This window comes from Lethenteron reissneri, chromosome 23 (assembly GCF_015708825.2).
Source record: "Lethenteron reissneri isolate LAM-NWPU_2019-01 chromosome 23, ASM1570882v1, whole genome shotgun sequence".
In the NCBI taxonomy this organism is placed as follows: domain Eukaryota; kingdom Metazoa; phylum Chordata; class Hyperoartia; order Petromyzontiformes; family Petromyzontidae; genus Lethenteron; species Lethenteron reissneri.
This window is the reverse complement of record NC_083801.1, coordinates 10,259,118-10,277,838: the sequence shown is the minus strand read 5'-3', so window position 1 is coordinate 10,277,838 and position 18,721 is coordinate 10,259,118. Positions and strand designations below refer to the sequence as shown.

General features: G+C 44.7%; 1 protein-coding gene across 1 annotated transcript in view; it reads left to right on the top strand.

Annotated features, from left to right (window-relative positions):
• LOC133345951 (contactin-associated protein-like 2) overlaps positions 1-8,399 on the top strand; it is a 144,276-nt gene extending 135,877 nt beyond the window's left edge. Inside the window, 3 exon segments of the mRNA XM_061557101.1 lie at positions 950-1,186; positions 2,515-2,586; positions 6,271-8,399. Coding sequence (XP_061413085.1) covers positions 950-1,186; positions 2,515-2,586; positions 6,271-6,485 — 524 coding nt within the window. The 3' untranslated portion in view covers positions 6,486-8,399.
• The last annotated feature ends 10,322 nt before the right edge of the window (positions 8,400-18,721 follow it).

The window sequence follows — 18,721 nt, the reverse complement described above, 5'->3', positions numbered from 1 at the left end:
TGGCACCCTGCCTCATTTATATCTTGCATATATTTTCATATCTTATCAAATTGTTCGTGACTTGAAATTTCTAATCATACGTTCTTAGTCCAGCATTCCCTTTAAAAATAAAGAGCTATGTGGATTTAGTCATAATTATTTGACTAAACTAAACTTTAAATTTTACTCGGTCAGGCCTACTAAGCTATATAGCTCTTTTTTCAGAAGCGACCTGGCCACAAATTATAGGTCAACGAAGTGGCTTATCACGTGCAAATGTATAACAGCCAAATACTTTGAACGCATGTTGATTTTAAATGTGGAGGGAAAACCCAGAGGACCCGGAGACAAATCTGCGCAACCACGGGGAGAACATGCAAACTCCACATCTACAGGCGTCAGGCTTGAGATCGAACTCACGACTTGTATACCAGGCGAGGTCGTTAACATCTCGCCAAGAGAATCAGGGAGACCGCGTTCCTCGTTGAGCCATTCATTCGAGAGCGGCATTGTTTCGTCGACAATGAATCTCTATTTCCGTACATTATGATTAATATATAAATGTGCCTCCGAAGATTATGACTCAGCATATGCATGCTTGAACCACAGAAATAATTTCAATGTCGCATTCGGGCTGTAAAGAGCAAAACATAATTACGCTAATGTAATTGCATCAGAGCAACACAAAGTACAAACACCACATTCATTAGAAAACACGTGGTGTATGTGCATTGTAAATCGAGGCAAGTTAAATATTTGCTTCCTATTATTCATACTGTTTGCCGCATAAAACATGATTGTCATTAATCTTCCTCTGCGCGGTGCAGTGATCACAGCCAACTCAGCTTGGGGGTGGGGGTGGGGGGTAGGGTTGGTGGTGGGGATCTGGCTAACCTTGAACCTACTGGGTCAAGCTCACAGGTGAGTCTGCAAGTTCACCTGCATGCCACCTGCCCTGTCACTCTCTCAGACGAGGTACCACTGGAGCCGGAGGTCGCTGGACTGAACTGGCGAGGGTTCGGCGGCTGCCTCTCCCGAGTGCAGTACAACGGCCGGGCGCCGCTCAAAGCCGCCCTGCGCCCGGGACCGCACTCTTCGCTTGTCGTCACGGTGACGGGACGCCTCGTCCCTTCCAGCTGTGCGGCCGTGCCCCAGACGGTCGCTCCGGTCTCCCCGAGCACGCCATACCCGTGGGCGCACCAGCATGGTGAGGCGCGTGGGCAGGCGGTGTCGTTCGTCAACTCGTTGACGCGGAAAGTTGCCAAAACGAACCTGGATATATCGAAAAACATCGAGGCATCGTAAACGGATTCGGGATTCTTAACACCGACCTGGAATCGCTCCCAATAACGTCCTCATCCCAGAACGTCGCGAGATTTGTCGCTGGTCGCTGTGACAGCCGCACGAGTTGTGAGCTCTAGGGATAGAATCGCTATGTTGGCTATACTGGGAAAGAGTCGTTCGTTATACTTTGTACGTGTGCTTGGTTTATGTGTGCACGTATTGATCAGTTTGCGTGCTGCACTATCAGAATAAGAACATTTATATTGGAGGAATCTGATGAGCTATGAAGCTCTTTTTCACAGATGTCCAGTACCTATGAACCCGGAGACCTGTGTTCGATTCCTGGCCAAGGATAACATCGGTGACAAATATCTGAACCGAACTTGGACCTCCCTTAGGTAGACTCAGCCCTAAATGAGTACCTGGTGCAGTGTTTACACATCATCATTGGGGAGACAAAGACGGCCAGGTATGGCGCTGGCCTCATGTGCTGTGCGGGCCTTAATAGGAGCTCGCGAACAAAACTTGCCCCAACAGTCTGTTCAAGGCTATTTGGGGGATTCATACTCTTTGTGTCTTTCGGTAAAGTCACGTAAATATAATATAATAGATCACGACGTTTCGATCGCAACACAAGCAATCGTCTTCAGGTGAGAAAGAGAGAGAAAACTGCTGAGACAAGGTCTTACATAGGCCTGAGATGGGTGCATCAAGGTAGGTGGGTGATGATAGCCAGTAGGTTTGCAGAGTACCTACGTCTTGGAAAAATCAATATCGTGTGAGCCCACAGCATTTAAACAATGATCAACCACAAAGATTTGTTCATGAAGCCATCCAGACATATATAAACATAGACACAACTTCAACCGAGAAGATGGATACACATTGAGCAATCATTGGAAGGACGTTATTGAACAGGTAAAGTCTTAACTTGCTATGATGTTTCCATCTTTTCTACCGATGTTAACTGTCTCTCAGAGTTTCATTACGAGGTTGGATGTCTTTGTATTGACAGGCTGGGTGTCCACTGCCCCAGCCCCTGTGGTTGGACCATCTCTAGCTCCACCCACCTACCTTGATGCACCCATCTCATGCCTATATAATACCTTGTCTCAGCAGCTCGAAACGTCGTGATCTATTATTTTCTATTCACGTGACTTTGACCGAAAGACCCAAAGAGTATGAATTCCTGCTGTCACGAAAGCTTTAAATCAAGATTCATTTGGGGGATCTTTGTCTTTGTGTTGACAGAAGCGGAGGAGGAGGAGTGGAGCGAGGACCCCGTCTCGACACCGCTGAGCGCTGACTCGATTGTGATAGGAGGTACCGACCCGCAGCAGCATCCTGTATCTCACTCCACCCGGATTGGTCGCAGTTTTAGCAACCACTCGACACGTGTCAGCAGCTGTTCATTTCCTAGCTCACCCAGCAGTGGCAGAGACACCGCTGCCACATGTAATTGTTTCGTGAATCTGTGAAGGTCCACAGAGGCTAGTCACATTGCACCGTGCCGATTCAAGGGTAATCATTCCTGCTTGTGCACATTTTTCTTTCCACAAACCGACGACATCCCTGTACGCATCTCAACTACTGGAAATCTGTGAAAGAAGAGCTTTATAGCTCATCGGATTCCTAAATATTCTGATTCTCATAGAAGCCTTCAACTCGTGCATGCTTTTAAACTTCAGACATCATTCAGGTTCACGTGTATTTTGCTTAACTAGGTGAGAACTCATGAGATCAGGACAGCCTCGTTTGTGAGAGTGGCCAGGGTCACCAATATGACAAAATTTAATCAAGATAAAGTGAAGCTCAGCAATGAAGCGAATAGAATACAGAACATTAAAAAATAACCAGCATGCATTTACAGCCTGAAAATGTCCAGGGAGGGGGGGGGGTAATCTTTGGGGCTTTAAGATAAGTGAGAAAGTGGATGGTTACATTTTCACAAATTTTTACATGACTAATATAGAACAAAGATTCGCTTTCTTCCATCAACACTTTGTGGGAGTAATGAGAAGAACGTACCGTATAATGTTGTGATACTGCGCTGTCAGTCGTGCACATTTTAAGTTTTGGTTATATGCTTTTGGATTTTACTTTTAATCTCTGCCGCACATTGTCAAGAACTTGTAAGTTTCACACATATGCAATCCCTGAAGGAAAATCCCATTGAAACAGTACATCAACGGCGCGTTTGCACGCGCAGCATAATCCAGCGAGGTGCCAAATGCTTGTACATCCAACTGCTGCTGGGATCAGCTTTTCCATTATTGATGGACTCACCTCCAGAATTGCCTGCAGGGGAGGCAGTAGAAGCAGTTAAAGATTTGCTCTAAGCTCACTAATTGCCGGGCTTTTTGGTTGCTGCAGCAATTGACATCCATATTGCATGTTCCGTAAAGTACGTTGTCGCACATGCTCCGACGCGATGCCAATCTGTTAAACAGCCGTCGGTGCGTTCACTGTCTTTTTTCGCGTGGTTTCACAAGTACAAAATAATTTATTTTTGGGCTTGAGTGTTCACGCTTTGCTATGTAAGTATATAGTGTTTACTCATTAATTTCATTATTAATGCCGGCAATTCTCTCAGACGTTAAGCGTTTGTTTGTAGCTGATTGATTTCATTGATTCATATACGTCTTTCCACGTTGGGAAAACTGGTGTAAATAATTAAATTCTGTCAGGTAAGTTTTGCAAAAATCTACATTTTTGCGAGGGAAGTCTTCCTCCAAGGAGGCTAAACACAGATGCTAAAACCATGAAGCAGCAAATGTTGTTTATTATTCTTAAAGTTACGACATTTTATGAAGAGTTAAACAATACAGATTTCTCAGGAAATGTATCGTGCTTATGTTTGGTAAAGTATTATTAACCTAAAATATCAACAAAATTCTTGGGTGGAGCAGTGGCTCAGAAATTTGCACAGTGCGCTACGAACCTGGCAAGCTCAGTTCGATTTCTGGACATGGATCACGTCAGTGGCGAGTGATTTTTGAATCAGTCCGAGGTCTCCCCTGTCAAGCTGCACTAAGCAAGTATGGTCAAACAATGCCCATGACTGGCGTAGCATGGGGAGGCCTTCATCCATAATTAACAGTGGACAATCGTATACAGGCCATTTTAAGATGACCACAGGGCCACAGATTCCTGCTGTATTTCCTAAACATTGTTGATTACATTTTGTATATTGAAATTAAACATAGTAAATACAATTTACATCTATACATCGATGGGGATAAGTGATGTAACATTTTATATATTTTATACAGTACGTGCAAATATTCAATATTTGCATTTCTTAATAAGCGCATATCTCTACAAAAGGTCCATAATCAATGTTTTTGGGTCTAGATCGCGTTATTTATAAATGTGTCGTAACCCTCCACCACCCGACACGGCCAATCAGTAAAAAAGTGTCACGTTGACAAAATAGTTCACTACTTTAGTCAACGTGACACTTTTTACTGATTGACCGTGTCGGGTGGTGGAGGGTTACGACATATTTATAAATAACGCGATCTAAACCCAAAAACGTTGATTATGAATAATATTGGTCGCGAAAGCCTACGTGTTAAATCTACAAAAGGTCCATGCATATTTGTTTTTCCTTTCACAAAGCCCTGCTGAATGATATCAGTGAAAAATGCTGAATAATTATATTAATACTCTTATTTTTTTTTCGGTAAAGTCACGTTTAAAAAAAAACCCAAAGAGTATGAATCCTTGCAGTCACGAAAGCTTCAAATCTAGAAATAATTACATTATCTAATCTGAATTTGTACTTGTAAACAGACTGGCATACTCTCACGCAAGCCATTACCCAGAGCAGCGATGTCACTGCGACATGTGGCGAGTTTTATTGTGTTGGCTGCTGATGCATCTGTTCGGTTCGCATGGTGAGCTGTGAACTTACCCCGAACCACTTAAAAGCGGCAAAGGAAAATGTACGATGCAACCTAATGGAACTCGCAATGGGTTTCCATTTTATGTTTCTTTCCAGCTGACTTCTTGTAAAGGGGGACAGCCTTGGCCAAGAAGCACTACCCTTTGTATGAACAAATGTAGCTTTTTGGCTGACCGGAGGTGGTCTCAGGCTTAACAGTGGCCCTGTTTACAAGTGGTATAATTGGGCCTTTTATATGAATTGTGTAATAATGCTGATACTGTATGAGCAAGAAAGGTGTATTCTACAACGACATTTTCTAAAGGCTCTTTTCGCACAAACTTGCATGCTTCACCCCATGGTATTGATGTGTAGAGCATGCTCACGTGTGTGTGCGCGCATGCGTGACCTGGGGAGCGGTGATGTCGTGGTTAGTGCACCGTGCTACGATTCTGGCGACGGTGTAGAAACATCAGCATTGTGGACCCAAAGATGACCATGCATGGTGCTGGCCACACCATTCCCTCATGCGGTATGCTACGATTCTGGCGACGGTGTAGAAACATCAGCATTGTGGACCCAAAGATGACCATGCGTGGTGCTGGCCACACCATTCCCTCATGCGGTATGCTACGATTCTGGCGACGGTGTAGAAACATCAGCATTGTGGACCCAAAGATGACCATGCGTGGTGCTGGCCACACCATTCCCTCATGCGGTATGCAGGCCTTCATAGTTGCTCGCCAACAGCACTCGCTTCAGCAGTCTACGTGGTTATACAGGGATTTTAGTTTTTTGTTTCGTGTGTGGAGTCTGTGTATTTTACTTGTGAAAACTAGCCGTCTCTGACTGGCCGTGCTCTCACTCTGTGCATTGGGGGTGGCCCAGGCAGAGGAAGCTTCCAGGCAGTTTTATTTCGTTCACCAAACCTAAGTGGAATTCTACATTCCATAGAAAACATGAGTAGCCTCGAAAGCGAATTAAGTAGTCCTTAAAAACTGCAGATAATCCCTAACTCCTGCTGCCTTGAGCTGTTCGCGCTAATTGTCTGCACGTTGCGCGCTAAACACTTGCGGAGCGCATTAAACGCCTCCCCGTCCCCGCTGCTTTGCTGCGAGCAGGAGCGATCGCAGCGTCGTCCTTTGTCATCCTGGCCGTGCTGGTGCTCATCACGCGCTACGTGCTGCGGCACAAGGGCACGTACCACACGCACGAAGTGAAGGGCTCCGACGCGGGGGGAAAAGCGGACGCCATCAGCCCCTTGCCACCGCCGCCGCCACCACCGCCGCCGCCGCCTGTGCGTACCGACGAGAGCCCTCGCGAGTGGTTCATCTGAGACGACAGCACCTGCGGTTTGTGTGCAAACGTGTAAATGTGAAATTGCAGACGCTTGTTGTGCGGTCCGTTTGGTGTTCAAATTGTTTTACGTATTTATTTATCATTATTGACTCTTAAGGGATGATTTGGATAGCAAAAAAAAAAAAAATTGCTGTAAATGACATTTTAGAGCGGGAATAGAAAATTGGCTCTGGATGTTTTGCGTGAAGCGTTTAAGTGGATTGTAAAACATCACGCTGAAATTTGAAATATATATACGTATAAAATAAAATCCCCATCAGTCTAGGACTGACTGACTAACCAAAAATAAGCACACGCTTTGGGACTGGAATCCTGATTCAAGTGGTGAATGATGAATGCGAACGATTAATGGGCAGAAATGCGGATGGTAGGGATTGAATGATGTATTGCAGACGTTGTTGCACAAGCTGTACATTTGTGAGTAATGTGTTCTTTTTGAAAGTCTTTTTGACGCAGTGGGAATTGCACAAGATGTTTTAGTGAAATAAAACGTGAAGATTGTAAAGTATAATGCAAGTGTAAATCCATCTGACGATGTAATCTGTCTATTAGCATTAACTTCCGTGGCATTTGGGACGTGAGCATCTGTTTCGCGTGATTTCTGTTGATCTCGTTTGGTCTCGTGCAGCGGCACAGGTGGCCAAGACGTTCACAGGAATCCTTGAATAAACCTCTCTCTGCAGATGGTTCCCACATCCCAAGGAGGTTTTACGAAAGTGGTGAATTGGAAGCTCCTGCAAGGGGCAGCCACTGATTTAACTATATTTTTTAATATATGCGGACTTAGCTGTAAGGGTATACGCGTGGTTCACATGATCAAGTTTGTGCTGTGATGTGTGTGAATCATTAGAAAAACCTTCACGATCCAAGTTGCACTCAGTTGGCCAAATACAACTTGTTTTGATTCTGTGAACGGCAATGATAAGCAGGACGATGATAAACTCTCGTGAACTTTTATTAATAGCAAATTAATATTAAATATAACGCGTATGTGAAATTGTATTAAAATGTATTTACCACAATGCAATTACAAACCACAATTTAATTTAGCGCGAATAATTTATCACCTTCAGGATGACAAAGCGTTCCTTTGCCGGGCCTGTTCTTTTGACATTCCCAATTAGTTTATTTTGGCTTGGATCGTCTAAGTATAATGCCAAATTTGACATTCCCATTGGCATTTGCAAACATTGCATAATGCGATTGTCCAGTACTGCAGCCGTTGCAGAGGAGGGTGCAGACTCGGTCATGTTGCAAATGTTCATAAAAAGTTGTCAGTGCATTCTCACACCCGCACGTCGCATCGGGCCCTCAGAGGCGCCAGCGTGCGGCGAGGTAGCAGCTGCTGTTCGGTACACCAGTGTGTGGTTTTACGCCACGTGTCAGTATTTGCTTGTCGGCCGCTTGACTGTGGAGGCCACTTGTTTTCTCACGGAAAGTCTGCATGTTCTGTGAAACCTGCCACACGAATGTTGGCTGGCAGGGATGGGCTCGTGGGTTCCTTTGCCTCAGCCCTGCAGAGCTTTAAATCCGTTTTTGCATACGGCCATTATGACGAATATATAACACTACGTGATCACTGGGAAGCTCAGTCACGTGTCTGTTTCCACTGCTAGGTTACGTCCTCTCAATGTCACCATCACCTCCTTTCCAACAGGAGGAGAACACATTTTGCTTTCTGAAGTATTTATTGTTACGAGAGCATTTTTTCTGGTCACGTGCTGTATCTCCCGATTGGCTACTTTTAAGACCGAACAAGGTAATTCACTTTTGAGTGCAATGTATCTGTGTTTAACATCATAAACTAAACTTTTACGTACTGCATAATGCATATATTGTAAACGGCTGTTACAAGCACATTAGAAAATGATTGTCTGTTGTATATATATTAAAAAAAAACGTTCCTAAATTGTGCGTTCAGCGTTGTCTCTTTTTTCCCCCTTTATGAGAGCAATGTGTGCCTCCGTGTCACAAATGAGCGCACGTCAACACAATGGAGGCAGCAGCATCCTGATGGATTGACACGTAAATGTAAGGATTATTGTGAAGGTGGTTGGTATGTAGAGGCATTTCAAATCCCAAAACTGCTCAGCGATGATGGCCATTACCAAGGTGTAATTTCTGCTGTACAGTACTGGTATATTGGACATTAAGGGCTTGATTAAATTTTATGCATGAGTAGGCCATAGAGTGCCGATGTCTTATGCCAAAATATTATGAGTTGGTTTAAATGTACAGACCATGATACATTTGGATGTAAAAACCTGTTCCCTTTTGGATCGGGCTTGCACAGCCTATTTAAAGAAAATCAATGTTCACTGATGCCATTGCCATCATCATATATACCTAAAGTTTAAGCATTCCATCATAAGTGGCATTCAGAAATGTCAAAAACTCAGTCTGCACCCCCATGCTTCAATTAAATACAGTATAATATGCGTGCATATGTTATGTTATTCGAGTAATTTTCTTCATTTATGCCCATTCTTGTCAGTTTCAGGAAATCTGTAATAACGTTTGAATAGTAGTCCCTTATGACGACAGCAATCAATACTGTTAGGCCAAGGGATGTGTATTTTTACCTTTCCTAACAGAATGACTGTCTCAACGTGATTCACGTGCACGTATAATTTTGGCTTGACAACTCGTCATGTTAGAAATAAATGTATTTTTATTTTAATGTTTAAATAATGTGGAAAGGTTGTAATTAGCAGGTGCTCGTGTGCTGTGTCGAGAGTGAGATTGTGTTCTGGAAATGCGGCTCCCTGTGGCATCAATGTTACTTTTTGATGTGTTGGCAGTAGACAAAAATCTGCTAAAAGCACATTGCTGTATTTGCTGTTTCAGCCTGGAGTAAACACTCGCTGGTTTTCAACCTGCCAGGAAAAGGCAGCCGTGTAGGCGTTAGCTGTTGGCGCGTTGTTTTAGGAAGTGGCAAACTCCACCTCCGATTTCACAGTTGTAGGTGACATGCTGCTAGGCAGCCTGTGTAGATATTGCTGTTTCTCTCACTGTGGAGCCTTGAAGTTCAAAGAGTTGCTTGATACAAAACCATTTGACTCGGTTAAAAACTTGACCGCTAACCCCATCTCTAACACAACATCTCTGTGAAGCTGCTCAAAAACACCAGTTTCTTTTTTTAAGCCACACAGGATGGTATTTCAACCCAACAGAATTGTGTTACGTTCTCCCCCCCACCCCCACATAATATCGCACTTAGGCACCCATGTTATGCAATATTCACAAGTCATCATTATGGGATTCTTTGCTATTCGCTGGCACTAAAATGTTCTCGATGAGTAATCAACTTGCAGTGCGATGCTAATTGATGATCACTATATGCTAGTGTTGTTGGTTAACTTAGTATGTTGGACGACTTTTTTGGTATTCGTACTGAGCTTTTCCACACTTTGCGGTGTGCTCATGCTCTGAGCGCCGTCAGTAAGGATGGGCTCGGTATGACTGCAAGTGGATTTTGTATTATTATTCGCTGTAAAATATTCAGTCTTTTGAGTAAAATCACAAGGACAATGAGACATTGCACATCGTTGTGCTTAAACGGTGATTGAATATGCATACAGACTGCAGCGCGTCCTCTTGTACCGTGGGGGTGGGAAGTGATGATATACTTTGATTAACTCTTGAGTAAAAAAATGGCTTAAAAAAACAGGGGGTCAGGTTCATGCATTTGTACATCATTCCACAATATTTCTGGCAGGAATGATGGTTGATTTCACGTTAAATTGGAAGAAAAAAAATAAATTTGGTATTTATTATCTTGCTGATTCCAATCAAATACACAACACCATGCTGCCACGTTTGTGGAATGGAGCAAATTGGTCGGATTTAGGGCACAAATATGCAAACTTCAAGCAAACAAGCAGATGGTGGCAGTGGACATTTGGAGGTGTGGCTTGCGGGCCTAGAGGCTCATTCTGCATGCGTTCACGCGCATGCTTGGAGACTCCATTCAACTCAATTTTGTGCATTTGTACAGAAAATATTTTTCAGGGTTTTGCTCTTCTAATCTCAATGCCAATGGAGGCTCATGATATAAATGGGTGATTTTGGAGATGATGTTGCTGTTCACCTGCTGCTGTTGATATTGCCTTTGTTGCTGATGGTTGTGATTTAGATCAAGTTTATGCAGAAGAGGCCGCCCTCCAAAAGAAATCACAGCGAGTCCTAAGACTCGTGTTTAATAGTGGCACCCATGATGGTGACACACCAGACAAAGCCCATGCTTGGAAGCGATAACACTCAAATTCCCACGCAGTTTAAAGACTCCCCTTGCTGTACTGTCTTTCCCTGGCCACCTTGCATCCCGACAGGTTTGCAAGTTTCATTCATCTCCACGTGATTCACCTACCCGTGCCTCCCAAGCAGACTGTAGGCGTATATGCGCAAACCGTGCAGCGAATGTTGAGTCGATGTAGGAGAAACTGAGAATGGTGCTGTTAGCGAGTAAGCACCTTTCACCGCGTGCATTGTGGCTCTTGACATATTGATGGGAGGGGGGGGGTTGTTTGTTTATACCAAACTAGAAAAACATGGCTCTTGTTATTTTGTTTGTCGACGCGTGCCCGAGTGGCAATGTTTGACACACTGCACCAGATACTCACTTGACGCTGAGTCGCCACTGGCCTTGGCCGCGAGCGAGACTCGAACTCGGGTCGCCGGGTTCGTAGCTCAGCGCACAAACCACTGCACCACCGCTCCCCACATATAGACGAAAGTCAAAGATACCCCATACAGCGTTAAACAGACTGTTAGGGCAAGGGCTGTTAGCGAGCACCTAGGACGGCTGGGACGACACATGAGGGGGTGGGTGGCCAGCACACCACTCCGGGCCGCCTTTGTCTCCCCAGAAGCGAGGTTTACACGACACACCAGGTACTCATTTCAGGCTGAATCGACCCAGAAGAGGCACATAATCGTCACTGGTGTTGGCCGTGAGTGGGAATCCAACTCGGTTCGCCGGGTTCGTGGTGCAGCGCGCTAACCACTGCGCCACCGCTCCCCACCACATGCTGAGATGGGGTGTATACAGACACATACACACAGTTGCCATGCACGTGTATCCTCTTAGATCTGAAACTAGGACAATCCAAAAATTATTGTAAAATAAAAATGATTCCAAAGTCCGAAAAAGATGCAATATTGTCCATAAATATCGGAAAGTCCGATTTTTACAAATCCAAAATTTATCCCTGATACGTACTCCGATTCCCAATGTGACACAATAGGCTATTTACACGAGTCTCGGGAGTGGGTGGGAGGAGGAGGAGAGAAGCGTGACCTTAAACATCCAGCAAGTTAAATCCCCCCCCCCCCCCCGACGACTCGCATCAGTCAGCAGCGAGTGCTATCTGCACCAGTCCTGACCACCCACCCCCCTTCATCAACGCGCACTGACCAGTTTGTTGAAGTATGATCAAACAACCTTCATGCTATACACGAAGTCCTTCATCCAGCAGTGAATTAGCAAATGTCTGTAAGTGATCCTTATCATGAATCTCAATGATCGCTTCAAGGGAAGGCAGCCAGGGTAAGCAGCCAGTCTGCGGTTTAACTTGCAACACATTATCGGCCTTCCGCGTCCACGTGTGCTGTCTCGGTAGCCTGTATCCCCCTGTCTTTGATCTTCGAGGGCAAATGCACAGATCTGTGATGCAATAGTCCCTGGAATAGCCCGACGATGCACATTTGATGTTGGGCGACAGTGCACATCAGTGGCACCTGTTCTGAGCCTCCTTCAGCCTTTATTTGACGCGTGCGCACACGCGCTTGAGAGAGCTAGGGGTTAGTGGATCACCACGGGACGAGGGTTGACGTGCGCCGGCCAAATCATCAGCGGGTGCAATAGCAGCGTCAGGATCGTCATATCGATCATCATTGATCGTGCTCATCTCTCGTCGTGAATGTTGCGACGTGTCGTCTTCATCGCGTTTGCCCCTTGTTGTTGCAGAGGTTCACGGTTCCATTCCAGCGGACAACCCGAAATGTTGATGTGGGTGTAATAACGAGTGATGTGACTCGTGCACGACGTTCAAGGTCCCCTGACGTCATTCGCGAGAAGAGGAGACCTAATTGGAAAATTACACGCAAATTTCTCACTTGGGATTCTACATCGCAATCATCAACCCCCCTACTGGCAGTCTAATGTCCATTCGCAGGCGAGGGATCTGAGTCACCTCGTGCGCAGAGGGCAACTGCTGCTGGGGGTGTCCTTTCAAATTGTTTGAGATGGAATGTGAGATATATATGTGCACGCTGAGACGTCCTGACGTTTAGGACGTCACTGTATCAAAAACAAATCATTACCATTAATCTTCAACGGTGTGTCTTCATCATCATCATCTTCACGATTACTGTTTTGAGCCTCGGTGCATGCTGTAGCAAGCATCACGCATTCATTGGCATGCGCGCGCGTGTGTGTGCGCGTGTGCATGCGTGTGTGTGTGTGCGTGCGTGCGTGTGCGTGCGTGTGTGTGCGCGTGTGTGTGCGCGTGTGTGTGCGTGTGTGTGTGTGCGCGTGTGTGTGTGCGCGTGCGTGCGTGTGCGTGTGTGTGTGCGTGTGTGTGTGTGCGCGTGTGTGTGCGCGCGTGTGTGTGCGCGCGTGTGTGTGCGCGTGTGTGTGCGCGTGTGTGTGTGCGCGTGTGTGTGCGCGCGTGTGTGTGCGCGTGTGTGTGTGTGCGTGTGTGTGTGTGCGCGTGTGTGTGTGTGTGCGTGCGTGCGCGTGGGATCTGAACTGAGTCCGAGTGACCGGCTTGGTCCGATTTGCTGGTTTATCCAGGATGTTTCTGTTGCGCGTCGTCGCTTTAAGATGTTCTCTGTTCATATTTTGTTTGTTGCGGTTGCACCCGACTCAAGAGCCGCATTGCTCACAGGGCTACACCTAATAAATGAAACGTGAACTTGAGGTGAGCGGCGTTGGTAACATCTGCCCACGCGCCTGGGATTCTCTTCGTCCCTTGCTCGTTGCGCTCCAGGACTCCTTGTTGACTTGGGGGGGGGGCTCCTCAAATCCATTTTGCGAGAGGTGAAACGGTTCAACGGCTTCTCCATGAACTTGGCGAGATCGATTTTGTGTAATTTTCCGGAATTCTGCACATGTGGAAACAAACTCTAAACGAATCGAGCCAAGGGACATATCTCATTCGCCGATTGTATTGTTGTGAGTCGCTTTGGGAGTATACATTGGAACGCGTGGACTAGCATCAAGGATTCTCAAATGCCAGACTTTACAACGTTACCGTCAACTAATGCAGACAGTGGATCGCTACGTAACTGATATTCGAAATGAGAATAACTGCTTTTGGCACTGAATGTCGAGAACCGCTGCTGCATTGCCACGGATGGAAATGGACCATAAACAGGTCACTTACTGATTGTTTATGGGCGACAGGGGCACGGCTGTGGTAACACTTGCGTCTCATCGCAACAAAAAAACCTGTTTTTTTATTCCCGACTCAGGAATTTGTTTTTTTGCGTGGGTTCTCTGCCGTTCTACATTTCCTCCCATAGCTTAAAAATAAATAAAACGTACAATGTAACTGGTGAAAATAGGTTTTCCCCTTTTTTCTGGCAACAAAACAGGTGTTAGGATCTTGATTTGAAGCTTTCGTGACTACAGGCATCCATACTCATTGGTTCTTTCGGTAAAGTCACGTAGGTAGAAAATAATAGATCACGACGTTTCGATCGCAACACAAGCAAGCAACCGTCATCAGGTGTGAAACAAACACAGCAGGAGGACTGCTGACGTAGGAGAAAGAGCTGCTGCAACAAGAGTTTATAGAGGATTTTGCTGGGCCCAAGCCAAGGGTAAGTGGGTGGAGCTAGAGAAGGAATGTGTACGTAAATCTTGATTTGAAGCTGTAAATGTGAGAGATTAGCATGTCCAGAGAGTGGACGGTACCGGGGGCGGAGAGTCCCCGAGGGGTGGGTATAAAAGACGGACCTCAGGACGGTTCGAGGCAGTGCTCTGAAGACGAAGACTGAAGAGCAGCTAGGCTCGGACCCTGGGACCCCGGGACCCGACGTCCTTTAATGGGCCGGGGCCGAGCACGGACCAGTGGTCGAGACCCGCACCTTGGCTGGGTCGGGGCAGCAAAGCCTCTCCTAGGCCACCCTTAGCCGGAGGACTCAGAGCCCGTAGCCCCAGTGATAGGGCACGTCAGCCCAGAGGCCATACCTTCCCAGGTAGTGAGAGTAAAGAGGGGGGGGGGGGGGGCTTCTGTTAAAGAATTACAATACACCGTGTTGCCTCTAAAGAAAACGTCTCCAGTCTCCGTGGAACCCACTACAAATGTAACTGCTGCCGCAGCCACCACTAAGTTTGTAGACACCAGGGTATTGCATGTCAGAAATCGCATCCTTTACAGATGGGATCAAATCACGGATTTTGTGTACTGGGTTGAAACGTAACCTGGATCTTGTATTTGTTTAAGATTTTGTTTATGGGCGACAGGGGAACGCTTTGGTAACACTTGTGGTCAGAATGCAAACAAAACATACTCTGAAAGTATATGCATTGTCTTCGAAACTGATTGGTCCACACCAGAGACAGCTTTCTTTCGAGCCTAGTCTCAAAAACCTATTTTCATATTTTGGTACTGGCAAAGGAGGTCCCATAATGTAACTGGCATTGACCAAACATCCCCAATGCATAAAAATTATTTGCTAATTTCTTAATTTGCATGAAACGGAGTAACATCGCCCCCTACTGCTAAAACTGGGCAGGACACTCTTAAAAATGCTTTTCTGGGGACACAAGTGTAACAATGTAAATAACAGCCTGCAGCCACATAGTTTTCCTTCGTTGACCCATAGCGGGAGGTTCAAAACAAAAATCGAATCAACTTCATAAACCACATGTCATGCAAATTGCATCTCACAATTACCGGGGAACCACAGACAAGCCGGAAGGCTGCCAGGCAGTGAGTTCTCTATATATGGAGATGTTTTCAGCCAAAGAGTGAACGTTGATACCTGTGGGAGGAAACTGGAGGACCCAGAGAAGACCCACACATGCGAGGGGGCAACACTCTATCCCATACAAAATGTGTAGATAATATCAATTCACACATTTCTGTACTGCATTCTGTTGCCAGGGCATGGTCTGGCACCTCGATCATGTCGGGCTGAACGATTTGGGGAAAATATCCAATTGGGATTTTTCTGACAGATATTGCGATTGCGATTTGATTTGCGATTAAAATGTTTAAGTCAAGCTTCAGTTCAATATTCACTGTGTAATAGACTTCAAACATGTGATGGAGCATTACCACATGATACCATCAAAATATGAACTGCTCTATTTATTCTAATGCAAGGATGAGAAATTAAACGATATTAATTGCTTCCAACATGTATTTATTAAAGTTTTTTTAATTGAAATAGAACAATCAAACGTAGAACAATTGTTAAGTTAAATAAATAAAGTTATAATAATAAAAAATAAAACAATTCCAATAAGAAAGTAATCAGACTTTTTAAATCGCAAAAAATCGCAGCCTTTGCGATTTGCTAATCGCATTGTTTCAAATTGCTATTTCGATTTGAAATCGATGAATCGTTCATCCCTACCTCGATGGCCACGGGAAGGGTGTCTCACAACATTTGTCATTTGTCTGATCCACCAAGCCTCGCCTCCACGGTGCTGAATTACAAGCGTGCATTGCCACCACCACCACCACTCGGCTTTTACGTGGGAGATATACAAGTTACGTACGGTGCGAAAGAAGTTCAACATACGTACATTGTAACATGGACTTTTCACGACCAGTAACTTCCCCAGTTTGCATTGCAAACATTTCAATTGCAGCCGCAGTCCTGGACTTCAAGAATACTCTGAAGTTGAAGAATTACATCAAACAAATATATACTTTCGGGGTTGACCTCAAGCATGTACCTCTACAAACACTAAACAAATATTAACCGTGTTCATGTACAAAACGCAGCAATTAAACAAATGTGTGATCCATACTCTTTGGTTCTTTCGGTAAAGTCGCGTAGGTATAAAATTAAATAAATTAAATCACGACGTTTCGGGCGCAACACAAGCGTCCGTCATCAGGTGGGACAACCACAGCAATAAACAATTGCTGAAGTGGGCAAAGGGCTGCTGTGACAAGAGGCTAATCTCGATTAAATGTGTGATCTTAACGGATAATAACAATACCTTCACAATCATTGACACGACTTTAAATTGTAAAAGATATAGAAGGACGACGTTTCGGGACTTGGCCCTTCTTCAGAGCATATCATTCTTCCACAGCACAATTTAGTGGTAGTATATCATGGAGAGCTCACTTGGGATGCCGTGATGTCCGACGTCTTGAAGAAAGGACGGAGCACACAGAGACAAGCACGTGCTATATTTAGGGTCATTGCCCGATACGTCGCCTATTGCACATTTTAACGTTGACAGCAGTTTTAACGACAGCGGTGTTAATGACGAATCTGTTGAGGTTTTTGTTCGGTCATTAAAAACGTTCCATGTTTATAGAATTTAATAATAGATGGACCGACTCGTGCAGGCTTTTCCTGTGGTCATCAAGGTGCATTGTCCGGGCGAGCAGCGCCACCTTGTGGCTTGTGGCATCACCTGCAACACAGCGATGTTGACCCACTGGCATCGTCACATTCGCATTTCTTCAAACACTTCTGGTGACTACTCATCGCCCATTTCATCGTCATCACCATCCACGGTCAATTCACCGCTGGTTACAAAAGGCCTTGGCCAAGAGCCCACCCACTTCGCACGATGTTGCGATGTACTAATTCGCCCAGCACCTCGACACGGGATGATTTCATTGCTCGATCTTAGAGGTTTCCGAACTCTCAAATTCATCCATTCCTTGGCTGCCACTCTGTCATTGTTTGACAATCGGTCCTCATCCCTTCTACCCAGACTCACTTCCTGTTTGAACAGTTTTAATTATGCCGTGAACATGAGCATGTTCTCCCATCTACGTATTTCTATTTTCGTCTATTATAGGAGTTCCAAAACTGTAGCCCTACGATTTTGTTTCGGAACCTTTTTGCCATAGGACGTAATTCGCACGGATTCAAAACGATCTTCTTTAGGCACAGCTCATTTTATGAATGTGTAACAAACTAAGAATCGGTGATGTGCTGGAGAAGGCTTAAGTATGCAGTGTCCATTACCCAGGTGATATGTTCACAAGTGCACCGATTTAACGATCATTCATATTCCGTGTCAACGACGACTCGGTATCGATTCACCATGAATGTGAGTCGGATTGGCAATGTGCTCATCAATGGACCAGACTTTTCATATTCTAAGCATTTATAGCCTTCGTGGCATGCATTCTTGCTGATAGAAAAACGTTGTAACAAAGCAAGAGCAACCAGGAATCGATTTTTAAAAGGAGAGTCGTATTGAAGTCAATATAGAAAACCAAAATGCAATGGGAAAACAAAACGTAGAAAACACCGTTAGAATTAGTGGTACATTGGCTAGAAGGCAGTGTTCACTTTATTTAAAATATCAATACCAATATGGGACTGGTCTCAGATTACGGTAAATGCAGTGTACAACTATTCTGCCTTGAATAGACTTAAGCAGCCTTCAAACACGTGGTTATTGATGTAGCATAGTACAGTATATATCATTCACTTGGCATGAGATTTTCCAAAACGGAATGGGCCAACCGTGAACTTTGTGTCCACAGCAAAATCTCTGAAACGTGTGGCATGACTGGCAGTTCAAATATTATATTGATTACAATTACTTAACTGTTCTGTTACTAAAAAATGTCTTACATTGACTTTTCTAGATTTTATAAATTGTTTACTTTTCTATTTGTGGTGCCCTACAAGGTCATCTTCCCATCAAAATGAGATGCAAAAGTGTCTGGTTTTATTAAGCGTCTTACATTTGCCGCATGTATTCCATGTTAAGAAATTATACTGCTTACCTTCACTTTTATCCACGTAAATCACGTGACACCAGAAGTAAAAATTTACCCAGTAAAAAACAAAGTTTCACTATAACTCCTGATATGCGTGGCGGCTATTTTTTTGAGTCTTGTCATCTGGCTTAGATGGCTGCAGCCTATGGGTCAAATTATTGCCTGCCACCACTACAGCAATTGGTAATTAAATATATTTTTTTTCTAAAAAGGTAAAATTTTGGGGCAAAAAAATTTCACGAAAATAAAATTGTCACACACGAGTCTGTGT